The 21615-nt window shown below is 44.9% G+C and overlaps 1 protein-coding gene across 1 annotated transcript in view; it reads right to left on the bottom strand.

Moving 5' to 3' along the window:
- Window positions 1-21615, bottom strand: part of PNPLA7 (patatin like phospholipase domain containing 7) — an 864087-nt gene that overhangs the window by 277322 nt on the left and 565150 nt on the right. Inside the window, exon 21 of the mRNA XM_033959965.1 lies at window positions 6707-6782. Coding sequence (XP_033815856.1) covers window positions 6707-6782 — 76 coding nt within the window. The remainder of the gene's footprint in view (window positions 1-6706; window positions 6783-21615) is intronic.

Here is a 21615-nt window from a genome sequence, read left to right as displayed (position 1 = left end):
TTCTTTGCTTCGACCCTTGCGAATGGCCTGGTGCTGGTGGCGGTCTTCATTGGGGGGAGCGGCGGGACCCTCGCCTTTCACGGAATTGGTGGGCAACTCTAAGTTTCCTGCTGGATCGCTACATGCATTTTTTGCTTCGGTTCGGACGTCTGGGTGCCGTTTTGTGGGGCAGGTTGCTGAAGTTGAGTCGGGATTGGTTCCCTCTTTTCTGGCATGCCGGGACCGTTGGGGTTGGACCGCGGGGTCTCTGTTTGCATACTTGCAGCTACGTAGCTACTGTTTGGCGCTTCGTTCACCAGAGGGCAGCTTACCCACTTTTACTTCCCTAGACCAACAGTTTATGTCCGCCCCATCTGAATACAACACGCTCTCGGAGTGGTATAAAGTGGGGAGGGAAAGACGGTCCAGTAGGCTTCTTGATGCTATGGCAACGGGTTGGACTCTGGCTTTGGGAGAGCAGGTTACTGCCGCTGAATTAGTTCTGTGTTTTCAGGAATGTGCATCTGCCTCCCCTAATGTGAGTCTCCGGGAAGTACATCTGCAGATTCTGCACCAATCTTATTTAACGAGATGCAAGGGGCGACAGATGGGGTTATGGCTTGAAGACTGCTGCCCCCGTTGCCCGGCTCGCCGGGATACCTTGGTGCATCACTTTTTGGAATGCTCATATGTAGGGCCCTTGTGGATATTTGTGCTCCGGGAGCTGGAGAAAGTTATAGGACTATCTGTAGACTGGTCTTATAAGACGTTGCTGTTGGGTGTCACAAGTCCCCTGGTGGAAGCGGGTGTTGGCGAGCCTGGAAGGCGCTTTCTTTTAGTGGCCTTGGGAATCACAAAGAAACTAATTCTTCGCTACTGGATTGGCACCGCGCGGCCCACGGTCCAACAGTGGCGGGCCAATATGTCTTTAATGGCTGGTTGGGAGCGACAGCATCGCCGGGGTGTTGCGAGCTGGAAATCTAGGACCTATTTGGATTATTGGAGTTCCTTTTAGTGCTGGTTAGAGATCATGGGTGCTGGGAGTGGGGGGGGGGGGTTGGAAGGGGTGGGTTCCACTTAAAATTGGATCTGCATGGGAGCTGATACGTTGTGGATTTGTCTATGTTTATTTCCTTTTTACCTGTACCTTTGACTTTTGTACATGATGTTTTTCTTGGCTGGTTGCATTTTGTATTTTCTCGTATGCATTGATCCTTTAATAAAAACATTTTCAAAAAAAAAAGAAACCCGTTGTTCTAGTTCAGTAGTTTGGGTAGCAGTCTTAGTTAATAGATGTTCCAGTCTTGATATGTGGGAGGTGAGAGTGTCTATATGCGGTCCCAGCACTTGAGCAATAGCGCCCTTTAGATCAGCCAACGCTGTGTCTGTGAATTCAGACACAGCCGTACCTGAGGCAGCCGCCATTTTCTTGTCCCGGGGCTTCGAGCAGGGGCGCTCTGAACAAGCGATTTTCTTGCGGGCAGACTCTTGGGAACGAGTCACGTATTTTTCCATACGTGCCCGAGTAATGCCGCCGCCGAAAAAACACTTTTGTTGGCCGATTCGGTGAGGTAAAGCCGGGTGTGGAGGAGCGGGATCCCGGAGCCGAGAGAGAGCGTGTTTCTAGCGGCGCATAGCATCACGTGACCTCCTCATATGATTTTTATTACCGACGTGCATCATCTTGCACTTATCCACGTCGAAACTCATTTGCCATTTCGCGGCCCATTCCTTGAGTGTGTTTGTGTCTCGTTGTAGGTCTTCGCACTCCTTCTGTGTCTTCACTACTCTGAATAACTTTGTATCGTCCGCAAATTTAATCACCTCACTCGTCGTGCCAATTTCTAGGTCGTTTATAAATATGTTGAAGATCACAGGCCTGAGCACTGAACCCAGCGACACTCTACTCGTGACGCTTTTCCAGTCGGAGCATGGCCACTGAGAAGGTGGTGACCCTCACGGAAAACTCAAATGCATCATAGGAAGATTGAAGGAGATGCATACGGAGTTGAATCAGAGTAGTAATGGTATTCTGAAAACCAGTAAGACGGTGTTGAGGAACATACTTGAAATATTCAGGCAGTGTGTCAACCAGATGCTTGAAAATCCTTTGCACTGCAGAAAAGGAAGTCTGGATTTTGGCAATGCACTCTGAAAAAGGAAAAGCAGTGAGAACACACAACCCTCACAAGCTGATAAGTACTCAAGGAAGCTTGCAGCGTGTAGCACTGCTCTCTGCCCCCACCGTGCCCGCAAAATCAACCAGGGCAGCCCAATTATCCTTTCAGTGCGGGCTAAGCTATTTATTTAGCCTCTCTATGCTTGCAGCTTGCCCATTCTGCTATCCCTTGAGGTGGCCCGCCCGTGTGAAATGCTAATGCATGGATTTTGTTGGTTGCTGCCACACCCCTCCGGCACTAATTATGTGCACTCTCTGTTTCCTATCCGCCAACCAGTTTTTAATCCACGTGAGTATATTACCCTCGATTCCATGACTCGCAATTTTTCGAAGTAAACGTTCATGCGGGACCTTGTTGAACGCATTCTGAAAATCTAGAAATGATGTCGACCGGGTCACCCTTGTCTATCTGCCTATTTACTCCCTCGAAGAAGTGCAGTAAGTTTGTCAAGCAAGATCTTCCTTTGCTGAAGCTATGCTGGCTGATCCTCATCAGTTTTTCTGTCAAGGTGATCAATGATGCGGTCTTTATCAGCGCCTCTACCATCTTTCTGGTACTGAAGTCAGACATAAGAACATAAGAATTGCCGCTGCTTGATCAGACCAGTGGTCCATCGTGCCCAGCAATCCGCTCATGCGGCGGCCCTCTGGTCAAGAGACCAGCACCCTAACTGAGACTAGCCCTACCTGTGTTTGTTCCAGTTCAGCAGGAAATTGTCTAACTTTGTCTTGAATCCCTGGAGAGTGTTTTCCCCTATGACTGACTCCGGAAGAGCGTTCCTGTTTTCTACCACTCTCTGGGTGAAGAAGAACTTCCTTAAGTTTGAACGGAATCTATCCCCTTTCAATTTTAGAGAGTGCCCTCTCATTCTCCCTACCTTGGAGAGGGTGAACAACCTGTCCTTATCTACTAAGTCTATTCCTTTCAGTACCTTGAATGTTTCAATCATGTCCCCTCTCAATCTTCAGACTCACTGGTCTGTAGTTTCCCAGATCTCCCCTCGAACCTTCCTTGAAGATCGGCGTAACATTTGGAACTAGACCTGTTTTAGAAGGGTCTAAGTGCCACAAAAGTGCCCAAACTGACCAGATGATCACTGCATGCATCAAGGTAAGACACCCCTACACTCCCCCAGTGCTCACTAACCCCCTTCCGCTACACAAAAATGAAAACAAAAAGGTTCTCTGAAACAGCAGCATCAGGTATGGGGAAGCCTAGCATAGCTGCAAACAAGTGTCTTAAGTAGCCTGGTGGGTGTTAGTGAACCATAGAGAGGAGGACTTAGGCCCATAAGCCACTCTAACTACTACATTTATGGTAGAATGTGTGAGCCCACCCAAAACCATATAGGTGCCACCTGCAGCCATAAGTGCTATTGGGGTGATACACAGGAGGGTATAATAGGTTTTGGGTGTTTTGGGGGGCTCAGCCTAAATTATAAAGGGGTTATGATGAGATATACATCTGGTACCCTTTATGTGAAGTTCACAGCAGTGCCCTCTAAGATGTTCCATTGCTCTGTCGGGATGTCTGTGTGTCCAGTCCATTACTATGCTGGCCCCACCCATGTCCAAATGGTCAGGATTAGGGCCTTTCAACATTGATGTTTTTCTGATTGAAAATGGGGTATAAAGTTAGACGTTCCAGTGGCCAAAGTTAGACGTCCCAGTGGCTAAGATGTCTAAGTAGATGATTTTTTTTTTAAAAAGAAAGATCCCCCCCCTCCCTTTTACAAAAGCATAGCGCGATTTATAGCACCAGCTGTGGAGGTAACAGCTCCTACACTCATAGGAATTCTATGAGCATCAGAGCTGTTACCGCAACGGCCAGTGCTAAAAACCACACTACGCTTTTGTAAAAGGGGGGTATATTTGGACGTCCAGCAATTTGTCATTCAAAAATGGCTATTTTTGTTCCTCCAACTTTGGATGTTCAGCTGGAAATGTCCAAGTTGGACTTAGACACTTTTTGGAAAATCCCCCTCCATGTTAGATAAATAGATATTTATACAACTGGATCAATAAGAGTGAATAAAAAAATTAATTATAAATAAATATATACATGATCCATAAAAATTCAATTGGAAGCAGACAAGCTGAAAAATAATAAAAGGTATCCTCATTTTACTCAATCACATTAACGACCATAAATCAATCTCATTATTAAAGCCATCTGGAGATAATGTTCCAAACTTAAAAATAACCTCTGGATATCTCTAAGGATATCTCTTTGTTTAGTGTGTATATCTTGGATCCATTTCTTCATTTGTGGATGATTTAATATCTTTTTCTAGTTTTTCTCGCTTTGCTAACTGTATTTAGGATTGTTATTATTTCTAGATTTCTGTTTACCTCTATGGATTGATATGTTAAATTGGAAAAGTAATTAAAATAAAAATTTAAAGCGCCTACGTAGGCACGATTCATAGCAATGATAGGCACCGAAAATGTAGGCCTTGGAACCCCTGGCCTATATTTCCAGTGCCTATCTTTCCCATAGGTGCGATTCTCTATATGGCACCATCATGTGATTATATTCTACTAGGGAAATTGAAGTAATAATCTGTGAGGATCAATACACATCAAATCCACTACTCACAGCTCTAATAATATTCAATAAATATTGATTAAATATAAATATAAAGTGCTCAGACCCAAACCATAAAACGTTCGTGATAATTACAAACTTATGGCTGTCTTATGGGACTATCATTGCGCTTTATTGTCCCAGACCACTCATATCATTCTCCATTAATAGCATAACATAAAATGAAGAAATATAAAATGTTCACTTATCTGTCTGATAACTTGTGATTGACATGTGATTGGCGGCCACTTTTTAGGCAGCTGCCCATATCTGCACCCATAGTAAATTTTCAAATTTTCTCATCAGTTCAACTTGTCTGCACCACATAGTGTATATAAGATGGTGAAATTATATCCAAATAAAAAAAAATGTACTCACTATAAAATGTTTATATTAAATTAGATTAAACAGATTTAGCAAATATATTTCTCAGACTACCCATACTAATAAATACACCAGTTATTGTCTAGCGTTAACCTTTCAGTTATAATCTGCTGCTTTTCCATAAAAGCACCTAGTTAAGATTCTTAGCCAATTATCTACCCAACAATACTCTATGGCCTGCTTCCATTAACAGACTATGGTCGAGAAAGCAGTTTCAAATCAAAGCATCCTCAGCTGCTGTCAGACACCTGACATTCCCCCACCCCACATTGCTCTTACATAAAAACATGATGGCAGATAAAGGCCAAATGGCCCATTTAGTCTGCCATTATCTCTTTCTCTCTCCGAGAGATCCCAAGTGCCTATCCTAGACCCTTTTGAAATCAGACACAGTCTCTGTCTCTACCACCTCTTCTGGGAGACTGTTCCATGCATTTACCAACCCTTCTGTGAAAAAGTATTTCCTTAGATTACTCCAGAACCTCTTAACTTCATCCTATGCCGTCTCATTGCAGAGTTTCTTTTCAAATTAAAGAGACTCGACTTATGCGCATTTACATTACGTAGGTATTTAAACGTCTCTATCATATCTCCCCTCTCCCACCTTTCCTCCATACACCTTATGATGAAGACCATACCATTTTAGTAGCCTTCTTCTGGATTGACTCCATCCTTTTTATATCTTTTGGAAGGTGCGGCCTCCAGAATTGTACACAATATTCTAAATGAGGTCTCACCAGAATCTTATACAGGGGCATCAATACCTCCTTTTTCCTACTAGCCATACCTCTCCCTATGCAATCTAGCATCCTTCTAGCTTTCGTCGTCACCTTTTCAACCTGTTTGGCCATCTTAAGATCATCACATACAATCACACCCCAACCCATGTTGGTGGGGATGCCAGCACCCCTCCACCTCTCTGCCCCTCCACATGCATGCCCCCTTCCCTTCCTCCATACCTCTAGTTGAAGTTGTTGTTGTTCACGGCAGGCAAACACCGTGCTCTTCACGACCCCATCAGCTCTCCCGCTGTCACTTCTGTGTGCCACGCATAGGAAGTGACATCAGAGGGAGAGCTGATGGGGTCGTGAGGAGGACATTGTTGATCGCCGCAAGCAACAACTTCAACTAAAGGTACAAGGGAAGGGGAAGGAGCGGAAGGGCTTGCACGGCAGACAGGATCAGGGAAGGAGCAGGGTGGGTCGGGTAGATTAGGGTGGGGGAGGGGCACCACCACCTGGCACCTCTCACCCTCGCTATGCCACTGGTGCGACAGACAATTTTAATGGCAGTTTGTGGGTCACTAGTAGCAGATCAGCAATTTCATGTTTGAGGTTTTTCAGTACCCTAGGATGTGTATCGTCTGGTCCAGGTGATTTATCATTCTAACTTTATCATTTAACTGGAGATTTCTTTATATTTGGGGAAACTAAACAAAACTGGAAGATTTATTTTGGCCAAGCCCATAAACCACTAATATATAGGGTAAGGTGGGGATAGTAACTGGAAGTCAGTGTTTGTACAATCACATTTCTCTATTCTCATTTATTTAGAAAAAAGTAATGGTCATTTCTTACCAGTAAGGGGGCCATTCACCTGTTGCAGATTAACTAGAATCTTCTCACCAAGCAAATGAATGAGTCTAGTTACAACCTAACAGAAAGGAAAACAAGCATTAATAAGATTTGTAGTCAATTGAAATGCAGTTTCTATATTCCTGCAAAACAGGGTTTCTCAATTTTTCTCAAGGTCAAGGCACAACTACAATTACAGTTATAGTTAGTCATATGCAAAAGTATCGGAATGCTTTTTTGTTTGGGGATGCCCAAGCACCACTCCAAACCCTACCCCCATAATAATAGTATTAATTGTAATGCCATTTTTTCCATTCACACTCTCTCTCTCTCTCTCTCTCTCATACAAGGCTAATCAACCCCATTCTACATCTATTTAAAATGTAATAAAAAATCAAACACCCAAATTGTCACATAAAAAAACCTTTCCTTTCTCAACCCCCAATAACTGCTGCTTTAATAGGAATTCCATCTACTAGTTAAACAGTATTTAATTCAGCTGTACCATTCCATATCAAATTAATTCAAAAAGTGCATATGGCACCTAAATAATGAAAATTGTGAAGCTACTAACATATTTCTTTTACTACTGAAAATGGGCTACAAAAAATAGATTATGTACTTAACTTGGTAAGCTCTTTTCCAGTAGATAGGTGAGACATTCTAGACAGTAAGGTTATTTCCCTTTAGTCACATGGTTGCAGAAGGCATCCACTCTGGATTTTTCACTCTGCCTCTGGTCTGCTTCACTGTGCAGTTTAATTCCCTCTACAGTTAGTACTCAAGCACAGAGAGCCACCCAATCTACATGAAGAGGCATCTAGACTTAAACAAATTTTTCTGCTCAAAAATAACTAAACAGTACCATTAACTACCAACATAGGCTTCAAAGGAGCTCAGAAATTACTCCCCATTAAATTGAAACATTGTATATTCTTGAATATAAGTCAATCTGAATATAAGTCGAGACTCCCATTTTTTCCCCCCAAAAAGGAGGAAAAATGGTTGACTTGAATAGAAGAAGGGGGCTTAATATTCAAGTGCCATGCCCTACCAGGATCTGCCCCGTGTCTCCTCCCTCACGCCTTCCCTTGCCAGGCTCTGCACCCAGCCCCCCTCACTACTTGCCAGGTTCTGCACCCAGCCCCCTTCCCTGCCCTACAAAACTCTAAACCCAACCCCCTTCCCTACCAGCCCCTTTCCCTCCTTGCCCTACCAGGCTATGCAGCCAGCCCCCCTCCCTGCCAGACTCTGAACCCAGCCCCCAGTGCTTCACTATTGCTTGGAACACCTCTGGGGATAGGGCCCACTCGCCCAGATCCAGCATCTGTCTACTAAAGAAGTCTGCTTGAACGTTGTCTACTCCCACCACATGTGCTGCTATCAGTGCTAGAAGATGACGCTCCACCCAGAGAAACAGCAGGTAGGCTTCTTGAGCCAGAGGAGTGCTCTTGGTCCTTCCCTGGTTATTGACGTAGGCTACTGTTGTTGCATTGTTGGAGAAGGCCCTGACTGCTTGGCCCTCCAGAGTCTTCTAAACTAAACTAAACCTTGGGTTTATATACCGCACCATCTCCACGAATGCGGAGCTCGGCACGGTTTACAGGAAGAAGGATGAGAGAGGAACTACAGTGGAGAGATTAAAGAGTTAGGTGTAAAGGGGAAGGTGAGAGGCCTAAGAGGGGGGAAGTGTTACAGTTTTGAGAATAGCCAGGTTTTTAGGTGTTTGCGGAAGAGTTGGAGGGAGCTTGAGGTTCAGAGTGGGGAGGTGAGGTTATTCCAGATCTCAGTGATTCTAAAGGGGAGGGATGACCCAAGTTTGCCTGCATGGGAAATACCTTTTATGGAAGGGAAGGATAGTTTAAAAATTTGGGAGGATCTGGAGGAAGTAGGGGTTGGGGAGTTCCAGGATAGAGGGATAACGGCAGGAAGGATGCCATGTAGGATCTTGTAGGCCAGACACGCACATTTGAAGTGGATCCTGGGGATTACTGGGAGCCAATGGAGCTTAGATAGGAGTGGTGAGACGCGATCAAATTTGCTTTTCGCGAAAACAAGCTTAGCTGCGGCGTTCTGAATCCGCTGAAGTCTGTGGAGGCTTTTCTTGGTTAGGCTGAGGTAGATAGAATTGCAATAATCCAATCTGGAGAGGATGATGGATTGTACTAGGACTGCGAAGTGTTTTTGGTGAAAATAGGGTCTGACTTTCCTTAGCATGTGAAGGCTGAAGAAGCATTTCTTCACCAGGGATTGGAGATGTTCGTTGAAAGATAGAGAAGAGTCTAAGGTGACACCCAGAACTTTGCTTGAGAACTCGAGCTGTAATGGGGGACCGGAGGACAATGGGATGGAGGAAGGTAGATGGTCTAATATTGGGCCGAGCCAAAGGAGTTTTGTTTTGGACTCGTTTAGTTTCATATGCATTGTGAATGCCCAGGATTAGAGGTTCTTTATGCATGAGGATATGTTCGTGGAGAGGTTAGTGAGGTTCGAGTCGGTCTCAAGGAGGACGAGGATGTCATCAGCAATCTTGTCAGGGCTAGTTGAATGGCTCGGAGGACCACATCCGCTGAGAGGGTGTCCAACACCCCTGAACAGGACAACGATTGCAGTGTGCTCCCCAGCTCTGAAAGCTGGCATCTGTCATCACTATGACCCAGGAGGAAATGCATAGTGAATTTAGGAGAAGCCACCAGTCTATGCTCACTCGGGCTTCCAGCGTCCAAGGCAGACGGGCTTGCAAAGTATCCCTTGCAGAGCCCAGTGAGAGAGTAATGCATGCTGAAGAAGATGCATGTGTGCCCTCACTCAAGGGACGTCATCCAGCGTTGCCACCATGGATTCCAGAACCTGAAGATAATCCCATACTGAAGGAGCCAGCTGCTGAAGAAAGGCAGAAATCTGGGTACACAGCATCTGCCTGTGGGTTTCAGGGAGATAGGTGCGGCCTTTCGCTGTGTCGAAGAGAACACCCGGATAGTCTAGCAATTGAACAGGTGTCAAATGGCTCTTCCTGAAGTTGACAATCCAGCCTGAATCCTTTAGCACCAGGAGCATGTGCTCCACCATGCAGCGCCCCTCTTCCAATGAGGATGCTCTGATGAGCCAGTTGTCCAAGTAAGGATAAACCTGGAGACCCATCTTTCGAAGGTAAGCCACCACTATCACCATCATCTTGGTGAAAGACCGGGATACTGTCGCCAGCCCAAAGGGCAGGGCTGAGAATTGGTAATTCTGCTCCAGAACATGAAACCGCAAAAACTTGCAGTGAACCGGAAAAATGCGAAAGGCAAGTATCCCTCTGTGAGATCCAGAGAGGCCAGAAACTCTCCTGGGGCCAATGCTGCAATGATGGAATGCAAGGTTTCCATTCAGAATTGGGGAATCTTGAGAGACACATTCAGGAAGGAGTAGCATAGTGGTTAAAGCAACAGCCTCAGCACCCTGAGGTTGTAGGTTCAAATCCTACACTGCTCCTTGTGACCCTGGGCAATTCACTTAATCCCCCCATTGCCCCAGATACATTAGGTAGATTGTGAGCCCGCAAGGACAAATAGGGAAAATGCTTGAGTACCTGATTGTAAACTGCTTAGATAACTCTGATAGGCAGTATATAAATACCTAAAATAAAATTCACAATCTGAAGATCTTGGATAGGCCTCCAATCTTCTGAACCTTTCTTTGGCACAATAAATGTAACCAAGGTTATAAAATAAAATTTTTTTAAAAAAGATATTCCTGTAGGTTTAAGAATTTTGAGCTGTACGTGTCACTTTTGGAATTGTGGACAGCACAGCTCTCTCCAGGAAGTGAGCAGTGCTAGAGAGAGTTCTACACTGCCATGGAGAGCAGTTGAAGAGAGTTGAGTTAGTTTGTTAGCAGAGACTGGTGTTTGTTATATGTTGTCTCTGTAAAATTGGGTTTTAAAGATAAATTGGATATTGGAAATGTATAGATCCTGTAAAGGAATTGTATTGATTTTTAATTAAACCTTGGTTCAATAGGAAGTGGGTGGGATTAGTTTTTAGGGAAATTCCAATTATTCTTGGATTTATTTGGGTAGCTAGTGGTCACAGTGTTTATTGGTTGTTGGTTTTTATTTTACCAAGTAGGGATATAGAGGGGCATAATAAAAAAAAGCGTCTAAGTCCCCTTTTGGCCTAAGTCCTTAAAAGTTCAACCCAGAAGCAGGGAAAGTGTCCATAACCAAAACAAACGTCCTTGTTTTGATTATGGCTTTCCTCTGCCTAAACGCCCAATCACCACTACGTCTAAAAGTACACCCACACCACAACTGATTGGCCCAGGCGCCTTAGACCCCACTTGTAGGCGGGGCTTTGGGAGGGCTGGGCCAATCCGGCCCCATTCTGCTGTGGGCTGCCTGCCGGACAGACGGGTCAGCTGTGGGGGGCCGATCGGGGGTTCTGGGGGGGCGGACATTGGGGGGAGGGGGGTTCGTCGAGGGCAGGAGGGCCTGGGATCCCTCCTGCCCTTAATGTAGTGGGGGGTGGGGGTAGGGGGTCACCGGGGCCAGGAGGGCTTGGGCTCCCTCCTGGCCCAATCGAGTAGCGGCGGGGGGGGGGGGGTCGCCAGGGCCAGGAGGGCTTGGGCTCCCTCCTGGCCCAAGCCAGTCGCAGGGGGGGGGGGGGGGTTGCTGGGGCCAGGAGAGCTTGGGCTCTCTCCTGGCCCGATGTTAATCAGCGGGGCAAGAGGGCTTGGGCTCCCTCTTGCCCCAAGGTTGTCGGGGGGGGGTCGCGGCTGCCGCAGGGCAAGAGGGCTTGGGCTCCCTCTTGCCCCGATGTTGTGTGTGGGGGGGGAGTGATGCATCGCGGCAGGAGAGATGCCTCATCTCCCCTACCGCGATGCCATCACTCCTTTACCGGAACTGCCGCGGGTCGCGGCAGTTCGGGTAGAGTGATGGCATCGCGGTAGGGGAGATGAGGCATCACTCCTGCCATAATGGTTAGGTTGCCGGGCCGCTGAACTGATGGCGCCAGCGGCCATCAGCTCAGTGGCCCCTTTTTCGGCACTTAGACCTGGTTTTATTTCATCTAAGTCAAAAAGGTCTAAGTGCCGACTAGGCAACCTTTAACTGTTTTGGTTATACCTGTTGTACGCCTAGGTGTAGGTCGGCCCACCTCCCGCCCACTGCCTGCCTTTTCCCCTCCTCTAAACACACCTCTTTTCTCTCTGTGCATTTAGAGGCAGGGGAAAGGCCTAAGCTGTTTTTAGATATGTCTAAAAACCAGCTTTGGTTATGGGTACTTGGACGATCAGGCTTTTTGATCGTCCAAGTAGCCACTTAGGACACTTTTTAGACGGGTTTTTTTTTTTTTTTTTTTTTAATTATTACCCCCATAGGGTTTTGCTTCCTTTGGTTTTTTATAGATAGGGAGTAGGACATTCAACAAGCAAAAACAAAGAAGAAGGTACCCATCGCGAGAGAGTTGAACCCAAAACAAGGAAAAATAAGAAATTTACTTACCTGGATCCATCGGGCAGAGAAATCGTAAAAGGAGGAAAAACAAGTATCAACTCTCTTAGAGACTGTTTAATTGGAGTAGTATTTTCAAAATTTAGTGCAATGTTACATTAAAATTATTGCACTTATCAGGTGTGTGAATAGTTTTCTTTTACTTATTTATTTTATCCCGGTACTTAAAATTTTGGGATAAAGAAATTTAAAATGCAAATCTTTTACTTCCTTAAAGAAAACATAATTGAACCCTTGACCAAAATGACTACATTGTTGAGGAGTACACTTTGAGGAAGTAGCAGGTTACATAAAATATATGGAATATCTGCCTGATCCTGAGAGCTCAGGAGGCATTGGCTCTATAGCTTGAATATCCAGCAAGCGCTGAACAGTGGCTTAGACCCGGAGAGCTTTGTGACCTGATAGAGAGGTCACGAACCAATCTGTCAAGAGGTCGAGCAAATTTCAGCTTACAGCCCGACCGAATGATGTCCAAGACCCACTGGTCGGATGCAATGTGCATCCAGGCAGGGAGAAATACGGAGAGCTAGCCCCCTATGGAGCATCTGTTGGCCTGGCGTCATTGAGCTTTTTTTGGCACAGATCTGGAGAGGGAAGGTTGGTTATGTCTGTAGCCAGTGTATCTGCGTTGGGAGCCCTGGCAAAATCTCTGTAACATGGCATGCGCATACGGTCTGGAATGCCGGGAGCCACAAAAATTAGAACCAAAACCTCTGGAGGGTCTGGGCCAACTATCAGGCAGAGTCTTAGGGCAATGGTCCATTACAGAATCCATGAGGTCATCCAGACCTTTGCCAAACAATAATTGCCCCTTAAGGCAATCTAATCAGAGTAGCCTTGGAGGTGGAATCACCAGCCCATTGACAAACTCATAAGAGGCAGGCAGAGATGGAGTACGCTGACACCTTAGCCAGAACTCTCATGAGATCATACAAAGCATCCACCATATAATCTGTCTCAGCCATCAGAAGTTGAGGAGGGAGTCTAGCGCCTCACTCTCCAGCTGTGTAGTCGAGAAAGACAGGCGCATGCTATGAACATCACTGAATCAGCTTTAATACCTAAAGTAGCTGCCTCCAAAAAGTTTCCGGAGGACCGCATCCACCCGACGGTCCTTCATATCCTTCAGTACTACCCCACCCTCACTGGGCAGAGAAGTGTACTTAATTACCTGCGCAACCAAGGAATCCAGCCAAGGCTGCGCCAAAAGCTGCTGACATTTCTATGCCAGAGAATACAAGCAGGACATAGCTCTAGCAATTTTTAGAGAGCCTTCCAGAGAGTCAAACTGCTCCGAAACCAAAACACTCATGTCAATGTCCCAGGGAAAGGTAACTGACTGCGAGTGCACACCACAGAGCAAAGAAGAAGAGGTGGATGGAGCTGGCTGAGGAACAGAGTTCAACTCATGCAAGGATTCAGAAATTAGATCTGGCAGCGCCGCAAATTTAAGTAATCGCAAAACAGTAGAATCATCCACAGCATATACAGTCCCTGAAGGCTCCGCTGATCCAGTGCAGAACCCCTGGTCTCCCACTCTGGGTGCAAACAATAGATCGGTAAGGAAGACATCAGTATCTGGGTCCCCATATCAGGAGAAGGAAGTGTAAGAGCTACATCAGGTAGAGCGAGGACATGCCCAAAGGCACCATGCTACTAAGAGATGTCACAGAGGGGGATTGAGATCTCTCAGGGGGAGAACATTTGATCTGAAACTCCAACCACATAAATATCATGAATTTGGAGAAAGTATCCGGTTCCTGGGGCATAAAGTCATCCTTAGATGACTTGCACTTGTGTTTCTTGGGCTCCGAAGGATCCGCAGCCTGGCAAACAGTCATATCAGCTGGGCTGGCTGATCCCTTGATCGCTTGTTGCAGTTGGGGAGAAATTAATTTGGGTACCACAGCTCCCCAGCCATGCCACATGGTATGTGGCACAAGGATGCTCTAAAAGCACAAACTTTGTGCAGTCCTGGCATGAATCCACATGAGGAGAGCCCAATGACTTCATTCCTGTAGTTTTCCAGGTCAAAAATGAAGTTTTGAGAATGCAGGGAGCTGAAGAGAAACGATCACTAAAAATCCGAGATGGCCACCGGCACTAAACTCGCACCAAAATTGCATTATTTTTTTACATTACATAACTTCAAAACTGGTGATTTTAGGATTTTTCAGGAGGAGGAACAAAGGAACACTCAGAAACCTCCAAAGCCCCACTTTGTAAACCTCCCCCGATGTCAGTCTGTTTATTCACTGTGACCTGAGAGGATCAGTCAGAAGTGCTGCATGCCTGCTTTCAGCTCTCTCACAGTAGCTGGATGATTAAACTCGCTGCCACAATGCTGGGAATGCTTCACAAATCTGATCTTCAGGCTGCCAGTCAGACTCCTATGTCTGACTACACCTCCACTGCTGTGGACCACTGGATGCACACCTGGATAGATAGAGGTGCGATGATGTAGCCGGCCCCCTGTGAGACACTGATGAGCCTTCTAAGGGCACCCAACAGCCTATGCTTGACCCCCTGCTTAACAGGATGTGAAACCAGTTCAGGGATGGCCCTGAGCTCCAGAGGAAACTATGCAGACTGGCTAACAGGTATCCAGTTGAATCATCCTGTCAGCTATAGACTAGAGTCTGTAAATATTCAAGCAGGCAGAGCTTCAAAATCACTCCAGGTACTGAACTACCCAAAAAGTGGATGGAATTACTTTGAATTAAAAATAAGAAAATGGGGAGAACAGACACAACTGCATCCATGTGTGCAGAAGGAAAAAACTGTAGAGGGCACTAAACTGCACAGTGAAAAATCTGGAGTGGATTCCTTCTGCAAACATGTGACTAAATGGAAATAACCCTACTGTCTAGAATGTCTCACCTACTGCACTGGAATAATATTTGAGGCATTCCCCCCCCCCTCATGTTCTACATCCCCCTCCACGATGCTTTCCAGACCTCTCCCTGATGCTCTCCTCCACAGCCCCCCCTCCCCCCAGGTTCTCCCTAATACTCTCCTCTATAGCCCTCTGCCATGTTCTACAGCCCACTTCCTTATTCTCTCCCAAGAAGCCACAGTGCAACACTGGAGAAAGATAAAAAGTAATGCACATTCCCCTGTAGTGTGCAAAATATAAAGACATAACACCCTTCTTTTGTGATGCTAATGAGAAGTAAATTCTTTCTTTTTGGTTACGTTGATACTTAATTCTTATCACTCTTCTTTCTTCTTTATTTATCCATCCATCTTTATTGGGGAACAGTGATCTCAAGTGCCCACAGTTGTTTGACTTAGAACAAGTCTTGTCAATCCATCCATTTCATGAGCTATCACAGGTCTCAAGTTTCAAGTTTATTATGGATTTGATTAATCACTTATTCAAAATTCTAAGCGATGTACAAAATAGTAAAATTACAAATTTCTGGAGGAAACAAACCAAATACTGTAAATACGACTAACCTGACAGAACATATAATACAAAAGGAAAAAATGGAGAAAAAAATACAAGGTATTGATAGTAAATAAGACGAGTAAGGGAAAAAACAATAGGAGAGGGGAGAGCACTGGGCTTCAAAAAAAGTTAGGAAATAAGATTCAATTGAGGCTCCCAATCTAGCTTTCTAGCTGTCAAATGCATCTTTAAAAAGAAAGCATTTTAACTTGCTCTTGAATCTGTCTAAATTGTGTTCTTCCCATATGTAAATAGGGAGGGAATTCCATATTTGGGGGGCTGTGACAGAAAAGATGAATTGTCGCCGTGTATTATTTTTTTTTACTGAGGGAACTATTAATAGATGCTGGTCTCATGTAACCCCCTATGCTCTCATCTATGTTCATTTATTTTATTCATATAAATCATTGTTAATAAAAAGTAACCTTACAAATTGGTTATCTCTTTTTAATTAAATTCTTCGTACTGAAATTAATAGTAGTAAATATAATCATTCCTCTTGCCGTGCTATCATTAATATACTTAGCTTTCATCCATAGCGAGTTGCCAGTGGCTCACTCTCAGCTTTTAGGAACAGTAGCTCATAATATATGACTGATGATAATATTGATAAATAATATTGTTAATTTATTTTATTAATCATAGATGAGGGAATATGGGGTTACATGAGACCTGTGATAGCTCATGAAATGGAAGGATGAAGAAAGAAGAGTGATAAGAATTAAGTATCAACGTAACCAAAAAGAAAGAGTTTACTTCTCATTAGTATCGCAAATAAGGTAGTACAAAATATAAAGACAGCAGAAATTAATTTCAAAAATTGATATATTACAATCATTACACTATAGGTTAACAAATACAAATAAAATAAAATTTGGGTAATATCCCATTTTATTAAACTAAATACATTTTTCAATTAACTTGTAGAAGCCAAAACTTTTTTCCTCAGATCAGAACAGTATTCAGCAGTTATGGCATCTTGTTCTGATATGAGAAACAGTGGCGAAGCAAGGGTAAGCAGCTCCTGGAACAGTGGCACCCAGCCCCCCTGTCATGCATGTGCCCCCCCTTCCCTGTACCTTGACTTCAGTGCTCTCTCTGACATCACTTCTTAGGCTCAGGTCCCAGAAGTGATGTCAGAGAAAGCGACAAATCCGACATGGGCAGTAAGTTGGTAGCTGCTCGCACCAAAGTTAAAATGGTACGGGGGAAGAAAAGGTGCGCAAGCAGCAGGGAAAGGAGGAGGAAGGGAGTGAAGAGGAGGAGGGGTGCTGGTACTCCAAGGAAGATGGAGCCCAGGGCGGACTGCCCCCCTCGCCATCCACCTTACTACATCACTGATGAGAAAAGAGGGTTTGGTCTCCAAACATTAATCAAAAATTAGTCCAATAAAAAGATATAATAAAAATTGAAATAAGGTGATTTTTTAATGTTTATTAACAGCTACCACACTACTTTATCCTAAACTAAAAATAAAATTTATTTTTTCTACCTTTGTCATCTGGACATTTACTTTTTCTAAATATGTTGGTCCCAGTCTCTGGTTTCTGGCTTTCCTCTTAACTCTCTTGTCAAGATTACCTGTCAATTTTTTTTTTCTTTCTTTTCCACTCAGCTTTCTTCAGATTATTTTTCTGTTTCTGGCAAAATTTAGTTCTTTCCTACTTTACTGTCTCTAGTTTCCTTTTGCTTGTTTTACCATGTCTACCTTCAGCTTGCCATCTCTTTCCCTCACTCTAGCTCTCCTATTTCACTTCTTCCTGCAGAGTGTGGTGCAGTGGTTAAAGCTACAGCCTCAGCACCCTGAGGTTGTGGGATCAAGCCCATGCTTCTGCTTGTGACCCTGGGCAAGTCACTTAATCTTCCCATTGCTCCAGGTACATTAGATAGATTGTGACCCCACCAGTTCAGACAGGGAAAAATGCTTGAGTACCTGAATGAATTCATGTAAACCGTTCTGAGCTCCCCTGGGAGAATGATATAGAAAATTGAATAAATAATTATTTCCCAGTCTCTCACGTACTCTATCCTCTTTCTTTTTTCCCATCCAGCATTTGACCTTGTGTCCCACTTCTATCCAGCATCTGCCTCTCCTCTCTCTTCCCCTTCTATCCAGTGTCTGCTCCCTCTCCTTTTCTCCTCCTTTCATCCAGCATCTGCCTTCTTTCTCTTTCCAGCACCTGTACCTCTCTATCCCCCTTTCCATCTATTGCCTGACCTCTGCTCTCCAGTGGTGGCAAAACAAAGATGAAGGCATTGCACACTCTATTCATCCTCATGGCTGCTGGCCCTGCTTCCTTCTGAAATCACTTTCAGTTCCAGAGCAGAGCCAGGAGCCGCGAGCATGAATAGAGTGGCCATGCGATGCCTTTATCTTTGTTTTGCTGGTGTTTAAACAGCAGCAGTGATAGCGGTATGTGGGGAGATTTTTGGGGGTGCCATGGCACCCGTGGCTGCTATAGATGCTTAAATTCCACTATAAAGTTCTAAGTGGATTACATTATGAATAAACTAGATCATATATCTAGGAAGATCAACAATTATTCAAGCTACAGAACAGACCGTTATAACACAGAAATATTAAGACAACACAAATTTCTTGAATAAATAAATCTTAACTGCCTTCTTGTAGCAATCAAAAGTAGCTAAACCTCTAATCATTATAGGAAGTGAAAGCAAAAAAGAAGGAACTAAATTATAAAAAGAAGATTGGAACATTTTTTATAATGCACATTCCTGACACTTGGTTAGAATATTAAGTTGCCATGACAACTAAGATGTAATCTAGTGATGGTCAACCTACTAATCGGTTCAATTAAACATAACAGACATAAACCGTATAAGATCTTAAAAAGTAAACATACCAACTTAAAACATGGGCTTACTACTACTACTACTACTACTACTACTTCTTATCACTTATATAGTGCTGAAAGGTGTACGCAGCGCTGTACATTTTGACATTTGTAGACAGTCCCTGCTCGGAAGAGCTTACAATCTAACTTGAACAGAAAGACATGATCATAGAGGGTAGGGGATGCAGAATCCAAGGTGCGAGGAGTTAGGAGTCAAAAGCACTCTCAAAGAGGTGGGTTTTTAAATGGGCCTTGAACACTGCCAGAGATGGAGCCTGCCGTAGGGATTCAGACAGCTTGTTCCAAGCATATGGTGAAGCAAGGCAGAAGGGACGAAGTCTGGAGTTGGCAGTTGAAAAGGTCACAGATAGGAGGGACTTACCAGTTGAGCGGAGCTCACGGGGGGTGGGGGGAGGAGAGATCATAGGGGGAGATAAGGTGAGAGGCAGCTGAGTGAGTACATTTATAGGTAAGTGGAGTTTGAATTGTATTCAGAAATGGATGGGAAGCCAATAAAGTGACTTTAGGAGAAGAGTACTGTGAGTAAAGCGGCTTTCCTGGAATATGAGTAGTGCAGCTAAATTCTGGAAAGTTTGGAGGGGAGCGAGATGGTTAAGCGGAAGGCCTGAGAGTAGTGAGTTATAGTAGTCTAAGTGTGCGGTGATAAGTGCATGGATAAGTGTTTTACTGGTGTGCTCAGAGAGGAAGGGTCAGATTTTGGTAATATTATAGAGGAAGAATCGGCAGATTTTTTTTTTTTCTTTAGTGTAAACAATTTTTACTGAACAGAAAGATACAAGAACAAGAAGTACAGCAAGAGGTACAGTATTTGTTCAAAATACAATTTTAAAGCCCCCAACAACGGCAACAACAAAAATGTAACATAGAAACATAGAAAAAAGTAGCAGAAAAGGGCTATAGCCCACCAAGTCTGCCCATTCCAAGTATCCCCTCCCCTGAATTTACTCCCTTAAAGATCCCACGTGAGTATCCCATTTTCTCTTAAAATCCGTCACGCTGCTGGCCTTTATCACCTGGAGTGGGAGTCTGTTCCAATGATCCACTACTCTTTCGGTGAAGAAGTACTTCCTGGAGTCGCCATGAAACTTCCCTCCCCTGATTTTCAGCGGATGCCCTCTGGTGGTCGAGGGTCCCATGAGCCAGAAGATATCATCTTCTGACTCGATGCGTCCCGTGATGTACTTATATGTTTCAATCATATCTCCCCATTCTCTTCTTTCCTCAAGTGAGTACAGCCGTAATTTTTTAAATCTTTCTTCATACGTGAGATCCTTGAGCCCCAAGACCATCCTGGTGGCCGTTCGCTGAACCGACTCGATCCTCAGCACGTCCTTTCGGTAGTGTGGTCTCCAAAACGGAACACAGTACTCCAAGTGAGGCCTCACCATGGCTCTGTACAACGGCATCATAACTTCAGGTCTCCTGCTGACGAAACCTCTGTGGATACACCCCATCATTTGTCTTGCCCTGGAGGAAGCCTTCTCCACTTGATTGGCAACTTCATGTCCTCACTAATGATCACCCCTAGGTCGCGTTCCGCCGTGGTCCTAACCAAGGTCTCACCATTTAGTACATAAGTTCTATGCGGGTTTCTCTTACCCAAGTGCATTATCTTGCATTTTTTAGCATTGAAGCCTAGCTGCCAAGTAGTTGACCATTGTTCCAGCAACAGTAGGTCGTGTGTCATATTATCAGGTAATAAGCTTTTGCCTACTATGTTGCAAAGTTTGGCGTCGTCGGCGAACAGTGATACCCTTCCTCTAAGACAAAGAGATATTAAATATCCCACAGTGAACAATCAGGAAGGTCTCAAACAATATCCAAAAGAAGAAGAAAAGCATGAAAATCTGGGCCCTGGACTCTTATGGGCCCCGAAAGACACAAGAAAGGACCTCCCCTCTCTAAATTACTCCACCCCTCAAACTGAAGACAAGGACGAACACACACACAGACATAACAAAACAAAACAAGCAAACAAACAAACAAAAAAACCCAGGAGGAATAACAAGGAATGTTAAGACGAGGAAAAAGGGCAATCCCAGGGTTGCCCCCCCCCCCACCTTGCGCCAGCACAGTGAGGGGAAGGGAGACCAGCAATCCCCCTCACTGCACCAGAACAGCAAGGTTCTACTTTTTCTTCGATTATCGGCACTTGGATGACCTGTCTTTAATGTCATCCAAGTGCTAATTTGGGTGGGATTTTAGATGTATTTCTGTTTTGATTATGAGCCCCATATTATGTAGATTATGATTATTTTATTCCTGTAATACAGTTAAGAGCTACTTTTTAAGTCCTAAAATGGATCCCAAAATATGCATCCTCTATAATAAAACCCTAAGCACGCATGTGCACTTAGGAGACTGTGATACCTGACAGCGTGCTGTGTCCTTCCGTGACCGTATTCTATTTGTGGTGCATGGAGGCTTGAGGCACGTGCGCCGGCTTGCGACATCTTGTGGCGTGTGCAGCGATTTTGAGCAGCGGTGGCAGTTTCACTCCTGCGCTGCCGCTGCCGGGACGCCTCTTCTCACCCCCGGACCAGCAAATGCACCAGCCATGGGGCTTACACTTCAGAAAGGAGAATGGTACTACTGGACAGGGGGATCAGGTAAGGGGTGCTGCTGGACAGTGGGGGAGGTAAAAGGAAGGAAGAAGGCCTACTGCTGGACAGGGGGAGCATGGAAGAGGTGCTGCTGGACAGGGGGAGGTAAAACAAAGGGAGAAGGGCTGCTGCTGGACAAGGGGAGCAGGGAAGGGGTGCTGCTGGACGGGGGGAGGTAAAAGGAAGGGGGAAGGGAGAAGGCCTGGTGCTGGACAGGGAGAGCAGGGAAGAGGTGCTGCTGGACACGGGGGAGGTAAAAGGAAGGAAGAAGGGCTACTGCTGGACAGGGGGAGCAGGCAAGGGGTAGTGGTGGACAGCCGAGGAAAGAGAGAAAGAAAGTCAGACAGAAAGTGGCCAAGGAGAGAGAGAGAGAGAGAAAGAAAGAAAGACAGACACACACACACATCTATTCTAGCACCTGTTAATGTAACGGGCTTAAAGACTAGTACACAATATTTTATCAGTGCTTCAAACAGTATGCCTCA

Source organism: Geotrypetes seraphini, chromosome 10, assembly GCF_902459505.1.
Source record: "Geotrypetes seraphini chromosome 10, aGeoSer1.1, whole genome shotgun sequence".
NCBI lineage: Eukaryota > Metazoa > Chordata > Amphibia > Gymnophiona > Dermophiidae > Geotrypetes > Geotrypetes seraphini.
The sequence above is the reverse complement of the archived record's forward strand: the minus strand, read 5'-3'. Positions and strand labels throughout refer to the sequence as shown.